Source organism: Hemitrygon akajei, chromosome 28, assembly GCF_048418815.1.
Source record: "Hemitrygon akajei chromosome 28, sHemAka1.3, whole genome shotgun sequence".
Taxonomy (NCBI): Eukaryota; Metazoa; Chordata; class Chondrichthyes; order Myliobatiformes; family Dasyatidae; genus Hemitrygon; species Hemitrygon akajei.
Window position 1 is genome coordinate 21,511,698 of NC_133151.1, and position 14,215 is coordinate 21,525,912.

The following is a 14,215-nucleotide window of genomic DNA, read 5'->3' on the forward strand; positions in this document are numbered from 1 at the left end:
GACTGGGCCTCAATACCCCCGTGTGCAATTGGATCCTGGATTTCCCTAGGTGCAGACCCCAGTCAGTTCAGATTGGCAAAAACATCTCCTCCACAATCTCAATCAGCACAGGAGCACAATCGGGAAGTGAGCTTAGCCCTTCCTCCCCCACCTACTCACTTTTCACCTACAGTATGACTGTGTGGCCAAGTACACTGCCAACACCATTTACAAGTTTGCTGATTACACCATTGTTGTGGGCTGTATGAATCAGCATACAGGAGGGACACGGAAAACTTGGCTGTGTGCCATAATGACAACTCAATGTCAATAAGACCAAGGGACTGATTGTGGCTTCAGGAGGGGAAAACCCGAGGTCCATGGACCTGTAATCAAAGGACGATTAGTGGTGGAAAGGGTCAGTAACTGAATTTCTGTGCATCACTCTTTGAGGACCTGTCCCAGACTGATCACATAAACATTATTGTGAAGAAATCCCAACTGCGCCTCTACTTCCTCAGGGCTCTCAGAGATTCAGCATGCCATCGAAAACTTTGCCAAACTTCTATATATGTGTGGTGACTGGCTGCATTATGGCCTGGTAACCAACACCAACACCAATCCTACAAACTGTAGTGGATTTGGCCCTGTATAGCACTCACAACCACTGAGCACAGCAACATGAAACACAGCCGTAGGAAAGCAGTGTCCATCATCAAAGATCCTCACCCCCCAGGCAATGCTCTTTTCTCACTGCTACCATCAGGTAGAAGGTACAGGTACCTCAGGACTCGCACCACCAGGTTCAAAAACAGTTACTACCCCTCAACCTTCAGTGTCTTGAATGAAAGGGGATAGCTACACTCATTTAAGGACTCTGTTATTTTGATATTTCATACTTGTTATTTACTTGTTCAAGAGCTGTGAGGTAAAGACCTTGGTCAGACCCCACGGAATTAAAAACATAGAAACATAGAAAACCTACAGCACAACACAGGCCCTTCGGCCCACAACGTTGTGCCAAACATGTCCCTACCTTAGAAATTAGTAGGCTTTCCTATAGCTCTCTATTTCTCTAAGCTTCATATACCTATCTAAAAGTCTCTTAAAAGACCCTATCGTATTCACCTCCACCACCTTTGCCGGCAGCCCATTCCATGCACTCACCACTCTCTGAGTAAAAAAACTTACCCCTGATGTCTCCTCTGTACCTACTCCCCAGCACCTTAAACCTGTGTCCTCTTGTGGTAACCATTTCAGCCCTGGGAAAAAGCCTCTGACTATCCACACGATCAATGCCTCTCATTATCTTATACATCTCTATCCAGTCACCTCTCATCCTCCGTCGCTCCAAGGAGTAAAGGCCGAGTTCACTCAACCTATTCTCATAAGGCATGCTCCCCAATCCAAACAACATCCTTGTAAATCTCCTCTGCACCCTTTCTATGGTTTCCACATCCTTCCTGTAGTGAGACGACCAGAACTGAGCACAGTACTCTAAGTGGGGTCTGACCAGGTTTGTGTATAGTTGCAACATTACCTCTCAGCTCCTAAATTCAATCCCATGATTGATGAAGGCCAATACACCGTACGCCTTCTTAAACACAGAGTCAACCTGTGCAGCTGCTTTGAGTGTCCTATGGACTCGGACCCCAAGGTCCTTCTGACCCTCCACACTGCCAAGAGTTTTACCATTAATACTATATTCTGTGTTCAGTGCTGGTCACCTCACTACAGGAAGGATGTGAAGAGGAGTGTAGAGGAGATTTACAAGGATGTTACCTGGATTGGAGAGAATACCTTATGAGAATAGGTTGAGTGATTGTGGCCTTTTCTCCTTGGAGCGACGGTGGATGAGAAGTGACCTGATATGGGTGTATAAGATGATGAGAGGCATTGATCGTGTGGATAGTCAGAGGTCCTTTCCCAGGGCTGAAATAGCTAACTCAAGGGGCATATTTTAAGGTGCCTGGAAATAGGTACTGAGGGGTTGTTAGGGGTAAGTTTTTCACACAGAGTGGTGGATGTGTGGAATGAACTGCTGGCAATGGTGGCGGAAGCAGAGAAATAGCATTTTCTAAGAGCCTCTTACATAGGTACATGGAGCTTAGCAAAATAGAGGGTTATGTACTTTGGAAATTCTAGGCAGTTTCTAGAGTAGGTAACATGTTCGGCACAACATTGTGGGCTGAAAGGCCTGTAAAGAGCTGTAGATTTCTATGTTTTCTATGAATAAATAAATTACAGTAAATAATTTATACATGTATTAAATAGAGTAAAAATAGTGCAGAAACTGATATAAAATATATATATCTTTTTTAAAAAGTGAGGTAGTGTCCAAGGGTTCAATGTCCATTTAGGAATCAGATGGCAGAAGGGAAGAAGCTGTTCCTGAATCGCTGAGTGTGTGCCTTCAGGCTTCTGTATCTCCTACATGATGGTAACAGTCAGAAAAGGGCATGCCCTGGGTGCTGGAGATCCTTAATAATTGACACTGCCTTTCTGAGACACCGCTCCCTAAAGATGTCCTGGGTGCTTTGTAGGCTAGTACCCAAGATGGAGCTGACTAGATTTACAACCTTCTGCAGCTTCTTTTGGTCCTGTGCAGTAGCCCCTCCGTACCAGACAGTGATGCAGCCTGTCAGAATGTTCTCCATGGTACAACTATAGAAGTTTTTGAGGTTATTTGTTGACATGACAAATTTCAAACTCCTAATAAAGTATAGCCACTGTCTTACCTTCTTTATAACTACACCGATATGTTGGGACCAGGTTAGATCCTCAGAGATCTTGATACCCAGGAACTTGAAACTGTTCACTCTCTCCACTTCTGATCCCTCTATGTGGATTAGTTTGTGTTCCTTCATCTTACCCTTCCAGATGTCCAGAATCAGCTTTCGTCTTGACGTTGAGTGCCAGGTTGTTGCTGCGGCACCACTCCACTAGTTGGCATATCTCACTCATGTATGTCCTCTCCTCCCCACCTGAGATTCTACCAACAATGGTTGTATCATCAGGATATTTATAGATGGAATTTGAGCTATGCCTAGCCACACAGTCATGGGTATACAGAGAGTAGAGCAGTGGGCTAAGCACACACCCCTGGGTGCGCCAGTGTTGATCGTCAGCGAGGAAGATATGTTTGTCACCAATCCGCACAGATTGTGGTCTTCCAGTTTGGAAGTCGAGGATCCAATTGCAGAGGGAGGTACAGAGGCCCAGGTTCTGCAACTTCTCAATCAGGATTGTGGGAATGATGGTGTTAAATGCTGAGCTATGGTCGATGACCAGCATCCTGACGTGGGAGTTTGTGTTGTCCAGGTGGTCTAAAGCCATGTGTAGAGCCACTGAGATTGCGTCTGCCATTGGCCTATTGTTTAGCAATCGGATGACAAAGCGGCAGAAGCTGTTCCTGAATTGCTGAGTGTGTGCCATCAGGCTTTTGTACCTCCTACCTGACGGTAACAATGAGAAGAGGGCACGTCCTGGAGGATTGGTCCTTAATAATGGACGTCGCATTTCTGAGACACCGCTGCTTGAAAATGTGTTGGATACTACAGAGGCTAGTACCCAAGATGAAGCTGACTAATTTTACAGATTTCTGTAGTTTCTTTCAGTCCTGTGCAGTAACACTCCAACCCCACCGTATACCAGACAGTAATGCAGCCTGTCAGAATGATCTCCATGGTACATCCATAGCAGTTATTGAGTGCTTTAAGTGACAAACCAAATCTCTTCAAACTCCTAATGAAATATATTTGCTGTCTTGTCTTCTTTACTGTAGATGCATCGATATTTTGGGACCAGGTTAGATCCTCAGAGATCCTGATATCAAGGAACTTGAAATCGCTCACTCTCTCCACTTCTGACCCCTCCATGAGGATTGGTTCAGGATCCCTCGTCTTACCCTTCCTGAGTTCCACACTCAGCTCTTTTGTCTTACTGACATTGAGTGCAATGTTCTCACTGCGACACCACAGCTGGTATATCTCATTCCTGTTTGCCATCTCATCTCCATCCAAGTTTCTAACAACAGTGGTAGTATCATCTGCAAGTTTGTAGATAGTATTTGAGCTATGCCTAGCCTCACAGTCATGGGTATATAGAGAGTAGAGCGGTGGGCTAAGCACACACCCCTGAGGTGAACCAGTGTCGATTGTTAGCGAGAGGGAGATATTATCACCAATCCCCACAGATTGAGGTCTCCCGGTTAGGAAGTCGAGGATCCATTTGCAGAGGGACCAGGTTCCGTAGATTATTGATCAGGACTGTGGGAATGACGGTGTTAATCACTGAGCTCTAGTCAATGAACAACATGCTGACATAGGCAGCACAGATTCACTGCTCTTTATTAAGGAAATTGCTGCTTATCTTTGTTCTAACGGTATGTACTAGTATTCTAAGGCTGTGCCCTGTGGTCACTATTAGAAACACTCTCTCCATATCATTCTAGGTCTTTCTATATTTGATCGGTTTCGATGAGAGTCCCACATTCTTCTAAAGTCCAGCGAGTACGGTCCCAGAGCCATCAGACAATCCTTATGCATTAACCCCTTTATTGTCAAGATCATTCCTATGAACCTCCTCTGGACTCTCTCCAATGCTAGCACATACTTTTTTAGATAAGGGGCCCAAAACTGTTCACAATACAGGTGTCCCCCACTTTTTGAATGTTCGCTTTTCGCCACTTCGCTTTTACAAAAGACCTACATTAGTAACCTGTTTTCCCATTACAAAGAGGATTTTCGCTTTTACGACAACTTTTCTTTTATAAATTAATGGTTCTTCACTTCACACCATTTTGGCTTAAGAAAGGTTTCATAGGAACGCTCTACCCTTTGTATGGGGGGACACCTGTACTCCAAGTGTGATTTGCCGATGCCTTATCAATCCTCAGCATTCTAGCCTTGCTTCTGTGTAGTGGACCACTGGAAATTAATGCTAACATTGCATTTGGCTTCCTTACCACCGACTCTAACGGTAAGTTTATCTTTTGGAAATCGTGCATATCTCAGACATACCTGACCCTGGTACCCAGGAGGTAAAACATCATCCTGGCATCTCTGTTGCTGCCACAGAATCTCCTGCATGCCTCCTGTACTGTAAGGCTGCTGCCATTACTGCTCTGCTTCTCCTTTCCTCCCGCAGAGCATCAGACCGGGGTGTCAGTACCAACGACCTGACAGGCTGAACTGCTCTGGTTTGTCTTCCTTCCAAGGGTGTCTGAAGGAATGTACAGCCACAGGGAGACGTTGAACTGTCTGTCCCTTCCCCTTTCCTGTCATGGTGGTCACTAAACAATCTGCAGCCTGACCTCAGGTGTGACCAACTCACTGAATCTCTGGTCTCAGCATCTTGGAAACTCTAAATCTGTCCATCTCCAGCTCAGTTTCCTTCACACAGTCAGTCAGGAGCTGCAGATGGTGCATATCCCTGATGTGAAGTTGTCGGGGACACTGACTGACTCCCTGATCTCCAACATCTTGAGGTGGAGCTTGTCATTGCCATAAATACCATTTCAACTACTCCAGCAGGGAAAGGAATTCCAAAGAAAACCTCAGAAATTTGACTTCCAAAAGTTCTTTGGCTCATCTCTCATTTCTCTGTCCACATTTACAGCTGGTCTATATTCTGTTGAATCCTTTGTGAACCTTGCTCTGCATCCACAACTCCACTAATTTCTGTGTCTCTGCAGACCTACAAATCAGCCCAGCTTCATTTTCATCCAAATCGCTCCACAAACCGCAGAGTTCCCAGCTCTGATCCTTGGGGGGCCCCACTGGTCACAGGTCTCCAGTCAGAATCACACCCCTCAACCATGAGCTTCTCTGTTCTCTGACCAAGCTACATTTTGAATATATTCTAGCAAATATCTATTCAGCCCGTGTGCCTTCTTGCTTTTGATCAGGGCCCTTGTTGAAAGTCCATGTGTTCTATATCCACCACCCGGCCCTCATCTGCTTAACACTTTGAGTACCGTATTGCTACCCTTTGATGCTGCATCCCTCATGCACTGATACTCACCCTGCTGGCTGTAGTTATGTCCTATCATCTGCCTGCCCTTCCTGGCAGTCTAATTTCATGCTATCTTTGCTTTTTTACCCTCCATGCTGTCCTGAGTGCCTTCAGTCTGGTTTCTACACCCTCCCCTCCACCAAATTAGTTTAACCCTCCCCTATCTAACAAACTGGCAGTATGCCCACAAGAAAACTAATATCAGGCTTGCATATGGTGACAGAAATGTATTTTGATATTACATTTACTTTCAGCTTTGAACTTTGTAGTAGAGAGCCAGGTGTTGTTCTGGTCTGTGTCCTCACTGGCCGGTGCTGTGCTCTGGCAGCTCAGTGTGCTTGGAATACAGTGTCAGTGTTTTTACAGAAGTGTGTCCTTATTACACAATTGATCTTGTCCACGCTGGAGCTTAGAAGATTCACTGGAGACCAGAATGATTTGTTTTGGTCACCCTGCTGTATGACAGACACCATTAAGCTGGAAAGAATGCAGAGATTTCTGGAAAGCATTTTAGACAAGTTTCTCTGGAATGTTGCAGAATGAGTGCTGATATTGCAGAGGTGTATAAATTAATGAGGACTTGGGGTGGGTCAAAGAGAACAGTCTTTTTGCCAGTATTGGGGAATCAAGAACTAGAGGACATTGGTTTAGGATGAGATTTAATAGGGACCTGAATGGCAACTTTTCCACACACAGGCTGGTCAGTAAATGGAATGAGCTGCTAGGGGAGTCGTTGAGTCAGGTATATTTAAAAGGCATTTGGGTAGGTAGATGGAAAGGAAAGGTTTTGAAGGGTATGGGCCAAATGCAAGGAAATGGGACAAGGAGGAGGATATCCTTGTTCATAATGTGGTGGTGAGGGGGTTACTGACCACAAGCTCAGATGGGAACTTTGGTCAGCGTGGATCATTTGAGCTGAAGGGTTCATTTCTGTGCTGTGTGAATCTGACTGTAAACCCTGTTGACTTAGTTCAATCACATTAAACTTTTCTAAATGACTTGTTATTTCTTCACTGATTATAGACTCCAGTACTTGAAGTGAAGTTAACTGGACTACAGTCACCTGGTTTTTATCTTCCACCCTTCAACAATGGTTTTCAACTCCACTGGGACCTTTCTGTAACAGTGAGTTTTAACAGACTTCAATGTCTCTACTTTCTCTCCAGACTTCCTGTGAAAGCCTCCAGTGCAGGTCGTTGGAACCTGGAAATGTTTGCTTTTAGTCCTATTAGATTTTTCCCCTCGTGATGGTGATTGTTACACATTGTGGCAGAATGTTGATATGTCACCATTAGATATCTGTGGGATGTTTGTTGTGTCCCCACTGTGAACACTAATGCAAATTCTTGAGTCGATTTATCTGCTTTTTCCTTGTTAGTTTTTAGCTTCAGTCTTATCGCTGGTTCCTGGAAAAATCCTGCTCCTCTTGTCTGCATCCTTTGACCACAGAAGGTTCTTTGCTCTCTGTGATCCCTCTGTAGAATCGGGATCAACGTCTGCTGGGTGTTACGAACAGTCTCCTTGAACATCTGCTACTGTTTATTACTCACCTGTCCCTGACCATATTTACCACAATTCCACGTTCATATCTCTGTAATTGCCTTTATTTAGGTTGAAGATACTGGTTCTGGACCCTGGTGTTCACTCTTAATCTGTGGTTTGGAGTTCTCCCACATTGTGATCACTTCTTCAGGGATCCTTCACCACAAGATCTCTCTGTAATCCCACCTCATTACACAGATTACATCTGAAATGGCCTGTTCCTGGGTAAGGTCCTGCTGTAAGAAACCGTCTCTGACCACTCCACAAATTCCTCTTCCACTGTACCAGTTTGATCAACTTAATCAACACACAGACTGAAGCAAACATGCACAGAATACTGCAGGAACTCAGCAAAGAGTCGACATTTCGGGCTGAGAACCTTCATCAGGATTAGGAAGAGAAAAAAACTAGAATAAGTTGGTGGGGGAAGGGGAGGAGGACAAGTGAATGGGGGAGGGGTGTGGTTTGTGGAGGAATGATGATGTGAGGAGGTGGGTGACAGACAGGAAAGACACAGAGATGAAGAGAAAGGAATCCAGTAGGAGAGAACATTGGACCATGGGATGACACGAAGGAGGTGGAGAACCAGAGAGAGTTGATGGGCAGGTCATGAGGGTGTGTGACGAGAAGTGAAGGGGTTAAATGGCACCAGAATTGGGGGAAAAGTCAGAAAAAAGGATCAGTTTGGGAGGGGTAGTGATTTCAAGAACTTGGAGAAATCAATGTTCATTCCATCGAGATTGGAGGCGGCACAGTTAGTGTATGAGGTGTTGCTCATCTAACCTGTATTTGGCCTCAACGTAGCAGGAGAGGAGGCCATGGACAGAGATGTTAGTGATGGCCCTCTGCTGGGTCAGGGTCGACCATGGATATTGTACCCTCGCTCTGAAAGTCAATATCCAAGCCAGGGTAGTACAATACGTAAAGCAAGCTGTTGCCCATGCAGGGGCTCCTGCTCTCCACGCAGCTGATAATCCAGAGCAATGGCAGAGACCGATGGGGTCAGGCACCAACAGTGTCACAGGATTGCCAGTCTGCATTCAACATCGGACTGACAGGGAATCCAGCTCTGGATTGTTCCTCGGGGTTTACTCCCGAAGCCTTCCCCATGAATGGGTCGAGCCACAAGCCGGTAGAGGTTTGAGAACAGAATTTTCCTTCCACTGGATGAGCTGCCAACCATCACTTATGAGCCCCATCTGCCCATAGCAGTTAGTTATATGATGCCAGTAAACCCATTTGCTACTGTCCACTGTCACTAGTTCTTTGGGCTTAGTAGCTAAGCCATATATAAAAGCCTGGAGCTGGATTTGGTTAACAGAGGCAATTTGAGGCACACACCATTGGCAGCATTTAATGGGAAGTGGGAGCTTGTCCCATTACCACCCCATCACCAGTTAAGACAGCTGTAAGGCACCGATATACCGGTATGTGAATGGGAAACTCAGTTGGAATGGGTTGCCACCAGTAGATTCTGGTTGTTGCAGCTCTCAGAGCAAAGTTACTCGATGCAGCAGTACTCCAATCTGCTTCTGATTAAATCCCTCATGACAATCACAGCTCCATTCTCATCTATCTTTAATATTTCCCCTTTTGTGTTTTATCCCATTGGGAGGAACACCTGAGGATCTTGAGACCACTCCTCCCCGTGTCTTCTTTCCCTCCCCTTTCACCATCACTGTCCCTACATGTAAAGTGCCTATTAAAAAGTATTCATGCCCTTTGGAACTTTTCATCTTTTATTTCATTACAGCATTGAATCACAGTGGCTTGAATTTGGCTTTTTTTAACTGATCAATGGTAAAAAAAAACTCTCGTGTCAAAGTGAAAACAGATCTCTACAAAGTGCTCTAAATTAATTACAAATATAGAACATAAAATAATTGCCTGTGTAAGTATTCTCCCCCTTTAATATGACACATCAAATCATCACTGGTGTAGCCAATTGGTTTTAGGAGTTAGATTATCAGTTAAATGGAGATCACCGTGTGCAGTCAAGCTGTTTCAGTTGATAGTAGTAATAATACACAATACACAGGTAGTCAGTATCCTGGCAAACACTACACCATGAAGACAAAAGAACACTACAAGCACCTCTGCAAAAAAGCATCTTGAAGAGCACAGGTCAGGAGATGGTTACAAGAAGATTTCCAAGTCATTGAATACCCTTGGTGTACAATTTAGTCAATCATCCAGAAATGGAAAGAATATGGCACTGCTATTAATCTATTTTATAAATGGTGAGAAGATACAAAAATTACGGTGCAAAGGGATTTTTGAGTCACTGTGCTGGATTCTCTAAAGGTTAATTTGCAGGTTGAGTCTGTGGTGAGGAAGGCAAATATGATGTTAGCATTTACTTCAAGAGGACTAGAATATAAAAGCAAGAATGCAATGTTGAGACTTTATCAAGTACTGGTGAGGTCTCACTTGGAGTATTGGGAGCAGTTTTGGGCCCTTTATCTTTGGAAGGATGAGCTGAAAGTGGATGGGTTTCGAATGAGATTCTCAAAAATGATTCCAGGATTAAACAGCTTGTTATATGAAGAGTGTTTGATGGCTCTGGGCCCTTATTCCCTGGAAGTTAGAACAGTGAGGGATGATTAATTGAAACCTATCGAATGGTGAAAGACCTTGATAAAGTTGATGTGGAGAGGATGGGAGTGTCTAAGACCAGAGGACACAGCCTCAGATGAGAGTGACATCCTTTTAGAATGGAGATGAGGAAGAATTTCTTCAGAGAGAGTGATGAATTTGTGGAATTCATTGCCACAGATGGCAGCTGTGGAGGCCAAGACTTTAGGTATTTAAGGCAGAAGTTGATTGGTTCTTGATTGGTCAGTGCATGAAGGGATACAGGGAAAAGGCAGGAGATTGGGGCTGAGAGGAAAATTGTATCAGCCATGATGAAAAGACAGAGCAGACCTGATGGGCCAAATGGCTTAATTCTACTCCTGTATCTTACAACCTGTATCACCACCACCAAACCTTCGATCAATTTTGTCAAGCGTGATCTGCCCACACAAAACCATGCTGATTGTCCCTAAGCAAGCCATGCCTTTCCAAGTGTGCGTGAATCCTGTACCTCAATATCGACCTGGATCTGCTGGTCTTTAAACAACTCCCACATGTCAGGCCTGGACTTGTCTAACAGTGGCTGCTCCCAATCAATGCCCCTTGGCTTCTGTCTTTCTGCATTCTAACTTGCCCTTCATTTAGTACTAGATTTAGTACCTTCATACAAGATCTAATTTTATTCTTACTCATAGGTAAGAGAAATATAAGATCTCAAAATATTCACTGACTCTCAGCTGTCAGCTGGCCTGGTTCATTTCTGAAAAACTAATTCCCGTCTGTTCTGAACTCTGATTGGGCTCTACATAATGTTTCAAACACTCCTCAGATTCGCTGAACCAGTCTGGAAAATCTTAGCAATAAACAAGTTGCAGTCAATTCTATGGAAGATAAAGTCCCCCACTTGTTACTGGGGAGGGGCAATTCAATAACCCCGTCAGTGTAACTGAAGTTTGCCTTTGTAAATGAACCCTCCAGTTTGCTGTGACATTCCCAGTTGTGTAATCTTTGCACCTTTTAACCCCCTTCCCCCCACTGACATGTAAAACAATCAAACCCAGGAATGTTGAGCTGCCAGCCCTGTCCATCTGACACATATTCCTAATGTTTAAATAAACTCATTTCAGCCCATCAGTTCCACCATTGGCCTGACATTGGCTCTCGTTCTTTTCAGACTGTCTTGTCATACATACATTCTCCCACTTGCTACTCCAGTTCAAACTCCGCCAAGTGACACCATCAAACCTGCTGGTGAGGATATTGGTTCCCCTCCGGTTCAGATGGAAATGGTCTTGTTTGTCCCGGTCTCCCACCTGACTGGAAGGGAGCCCATTGATCCATGAATCTGAAGCCCTCACTCCTGCATCAGTTCCTCAGCAACATATTAAACTGCACGAAATATCAATTTCTCACCACACAACCACATGGTTTGGGTCATAATTCTGTAATTATAATCCTGGAAGTCCTGCAGTTTTAACCTAGTTCCCGAAAATCAATTTGTAGGACCTCATACCTGCTCGTTTAAACCTTTCCGTGTAGCACGAAGAAGCTTCCAGTAAACATATTGACTCCCCTCCTCATTGGACCTGGCTCACCTTCATTTCGAGAGGCAAATGATCCTTGTAGCAGAAGCCCCACCCACCTCGCACCAGCTCCTCAGCCACCCCTTTACCTGGGCTTTAGAAGGCGCCAGAAGCGCGGTCTATATATCCTTCTATCTGCCTATGTATCCTGTTCCTTTATGTGACCGGACTTTCATTTCCCTCGCGACCCAGAGGAACAATTGTTCTGATGAATTAACCCTCTCATCTCTGGAAGTGACTGCACCCTCGCCCACCAACTGCTGTGTGTGAGGGCCCTCGCACTGGTCATGGGGTCGGGGAGGTCCTCGGGGATTTGCGGAATGGAAAAGCACTTCCTATAACTTAAAGCAGGAGAATCGGCAAATTTCCAAAAATCCTCCTGTCTGTACGTGGTGTGTGAGGGAATTTATTTCGCTGGAGCGCTTTCTGTCGGATAAACCGTTGGAAATTGGCGGGTGTGGTAAAGTGAAGGCGGAGCTGGACGATGAGAGGCCGCTCTCGGCTCTGTCCGTCACTCTGACTCTGTCTCCTCCCCTCCCCGCCTCTGTCTCTCTGCGCGTTTCTCGGGCAGGTCGGGGCGCTGTGTATAAAAGGAGACAGCAGCAGTCGGTTTGTCACTGAGAAGCGACCTGAGTGAAGCAGCATCATGTCTGGCAGAGGGAAAGGAGGCAAAGGACTGGGCAAAGGCGGAGCCAAGCGGCACCGTAAAGTGCTCCGTGATAACATCCAGGGCATCACCAAACCGGCCATCCGCCGTCTGGCTCGCCGTGGCGGCGTCAAGCGGATCTCGGGTCTGATCTACGAGGAGACCCGCGGGGTGCTGAAGGTTTTCCTGGAGAATGTGATCCGGGATGCGGTCACCTACACTGAACACGCCAAGCGCAAGACGGTCACTGCCATGGATGTGGTGTACGCTCTGAAACGCCAGGGCCGCACTCTCTATGGCTTCGGCGGCTGAAAAACTCCTACTTCCTCCTGAGAACAAAACAAAGGCTCTTCTAAGAGCCACCCACCGCCTCACAGAGGGAGCCGTGTCCACGACCTTTTAATTATTTTTATCGATATATTTTGCTGAGTTACTTTTGAAGCAGATTAATCCTTTATGCTTGAAATATGTTTGCAATTCTGCCTTTTCAGTCGGTGATTACGGCAGAAGCTCTGAATGCATTAAGATCGATCATCATTCCCTCGTCTGTCTCGGATAGAAATCAGTTCCCTCATTCAGAGAAACGATTCTGTAATCATCCATTTAAATCTTCACTGAGGGAATTATATATTAAATGAAACTGAAATTGTAGAATCCGTGATACAATTAATGGTAAATAATATAAAAAAGTAATCAAGCACCGTTGCTGGGTGCTCTGAAATTGGCGGGCGATTTGAAATTAATCCTGCGCCAATCACACTGTATTCTGATTGCATGAAGTCCGACAGCCAGTAAATTCCTAGAAATCCTTCACTGTGTACGTGGTGTGTGAGGGAGTTTATTTCCCCTCTCTGGAGCTCTGTGTTTCGGATAAACCGTTGGAAATTGCCGGGTGTAGTATAGTGAAGACGGAGCTGGACGATGAGAGGCCGCTCTCGGCCCTGTCTGTCACTCTGACTCTGTCCCCTCCCCTCCCCGCCTCTGTCTCTCTGCGCGTTTCTCGGGCAGGAGTAGTGGCAGAGGATTGGAGGATGGGTTATGTTATCCATTCACGAAGGAAAGGATCGAAGGAAAACCAAACACAAGACATTGTTCAGATTCTGGAGGGTCTCGGCCTGAAACGTCGGCTGTTTACTGTTTCTCACAGATGCTGCCTGGCCTGCTGAGTTCCTCCAGCACTGTGCGTGTATCGCTGCAAGGAAAAGCCTGCGAGCTGAGTCAGGTCTGCTGCTGCAGTTCATTCATTACAGACTCGGCTGACAATGTCAATGCCCGGCTCAGCAAATATGCAGATATCACTAAAGTGTGAAAAAATGTAACCAGCAATACAACAGGACGGTGATCAATGAGGTCACTGATGTGACATTAGAGAAGCTGATAAAATAATGGTAGACATTGATACGGACAATAGTGAATCTGTTATCTCCAGGGTCATGGAGTTGGAAGCTAGAGACTACAGGTATAAAGTGCGAGAGGAAAGATTTAACTGGGACCCTGAGGAGCAAGTTTTGTTCACAGAATGTGCTGTTTACATGGAACAAAATACCTCCAGTGATGGTATAGGGGGGCATAGTTGCCAAATCTCTTGGACTGCGGAGAGGGAAGTTTCACAGGGACATGGGCCAAATTCAGGTAACTGACAATGGTTTTGTTTGGCCGCTTGGTCAGCATAGATGTGTTGGGCTGAAGGGCCTGTTTCTGTGCTACATAATTCAGTGACAACGTCTGTTGCTGTGGCAGAGCGGGAGGGACAGGGTCAGTAGTGAGAAGGTTTGGGGGATGTATACAGGAGAGTAAATGGTTGAGGATGGGGCAGATGGAACAGAATGTGGGGAATTGTGAGATCACCCATTCCCAGGATCAAACTGTAAGAGTT

The 14,215-nt window shown here is 45.4% G+C and overlaps 1 protein-coding gene across 1 annotated transcript; it reads left to right on the plus strand.

Annotated features, from left to right (window-relative positions):
- The first annotated feature begins 12,339 nt into the window (after nt 1–12,339).
- Nucleotides 12,340–12,993, plus strand: LOC140717497 (histone H4). The gene has a single exon (XM_073031073.1). The coding sequence runs from the start codon at nt 12,340–12,342 to the stop codon at nt 12,649–12,651; it is 312 nt and encodes a 103-aa protein (XP_072887174.1). The 3' UTR covers nt 12,652–12,993.
- The last annotated feature ends 1,222 nt before the right edge of the window (nt 12,994–14,215 follow it).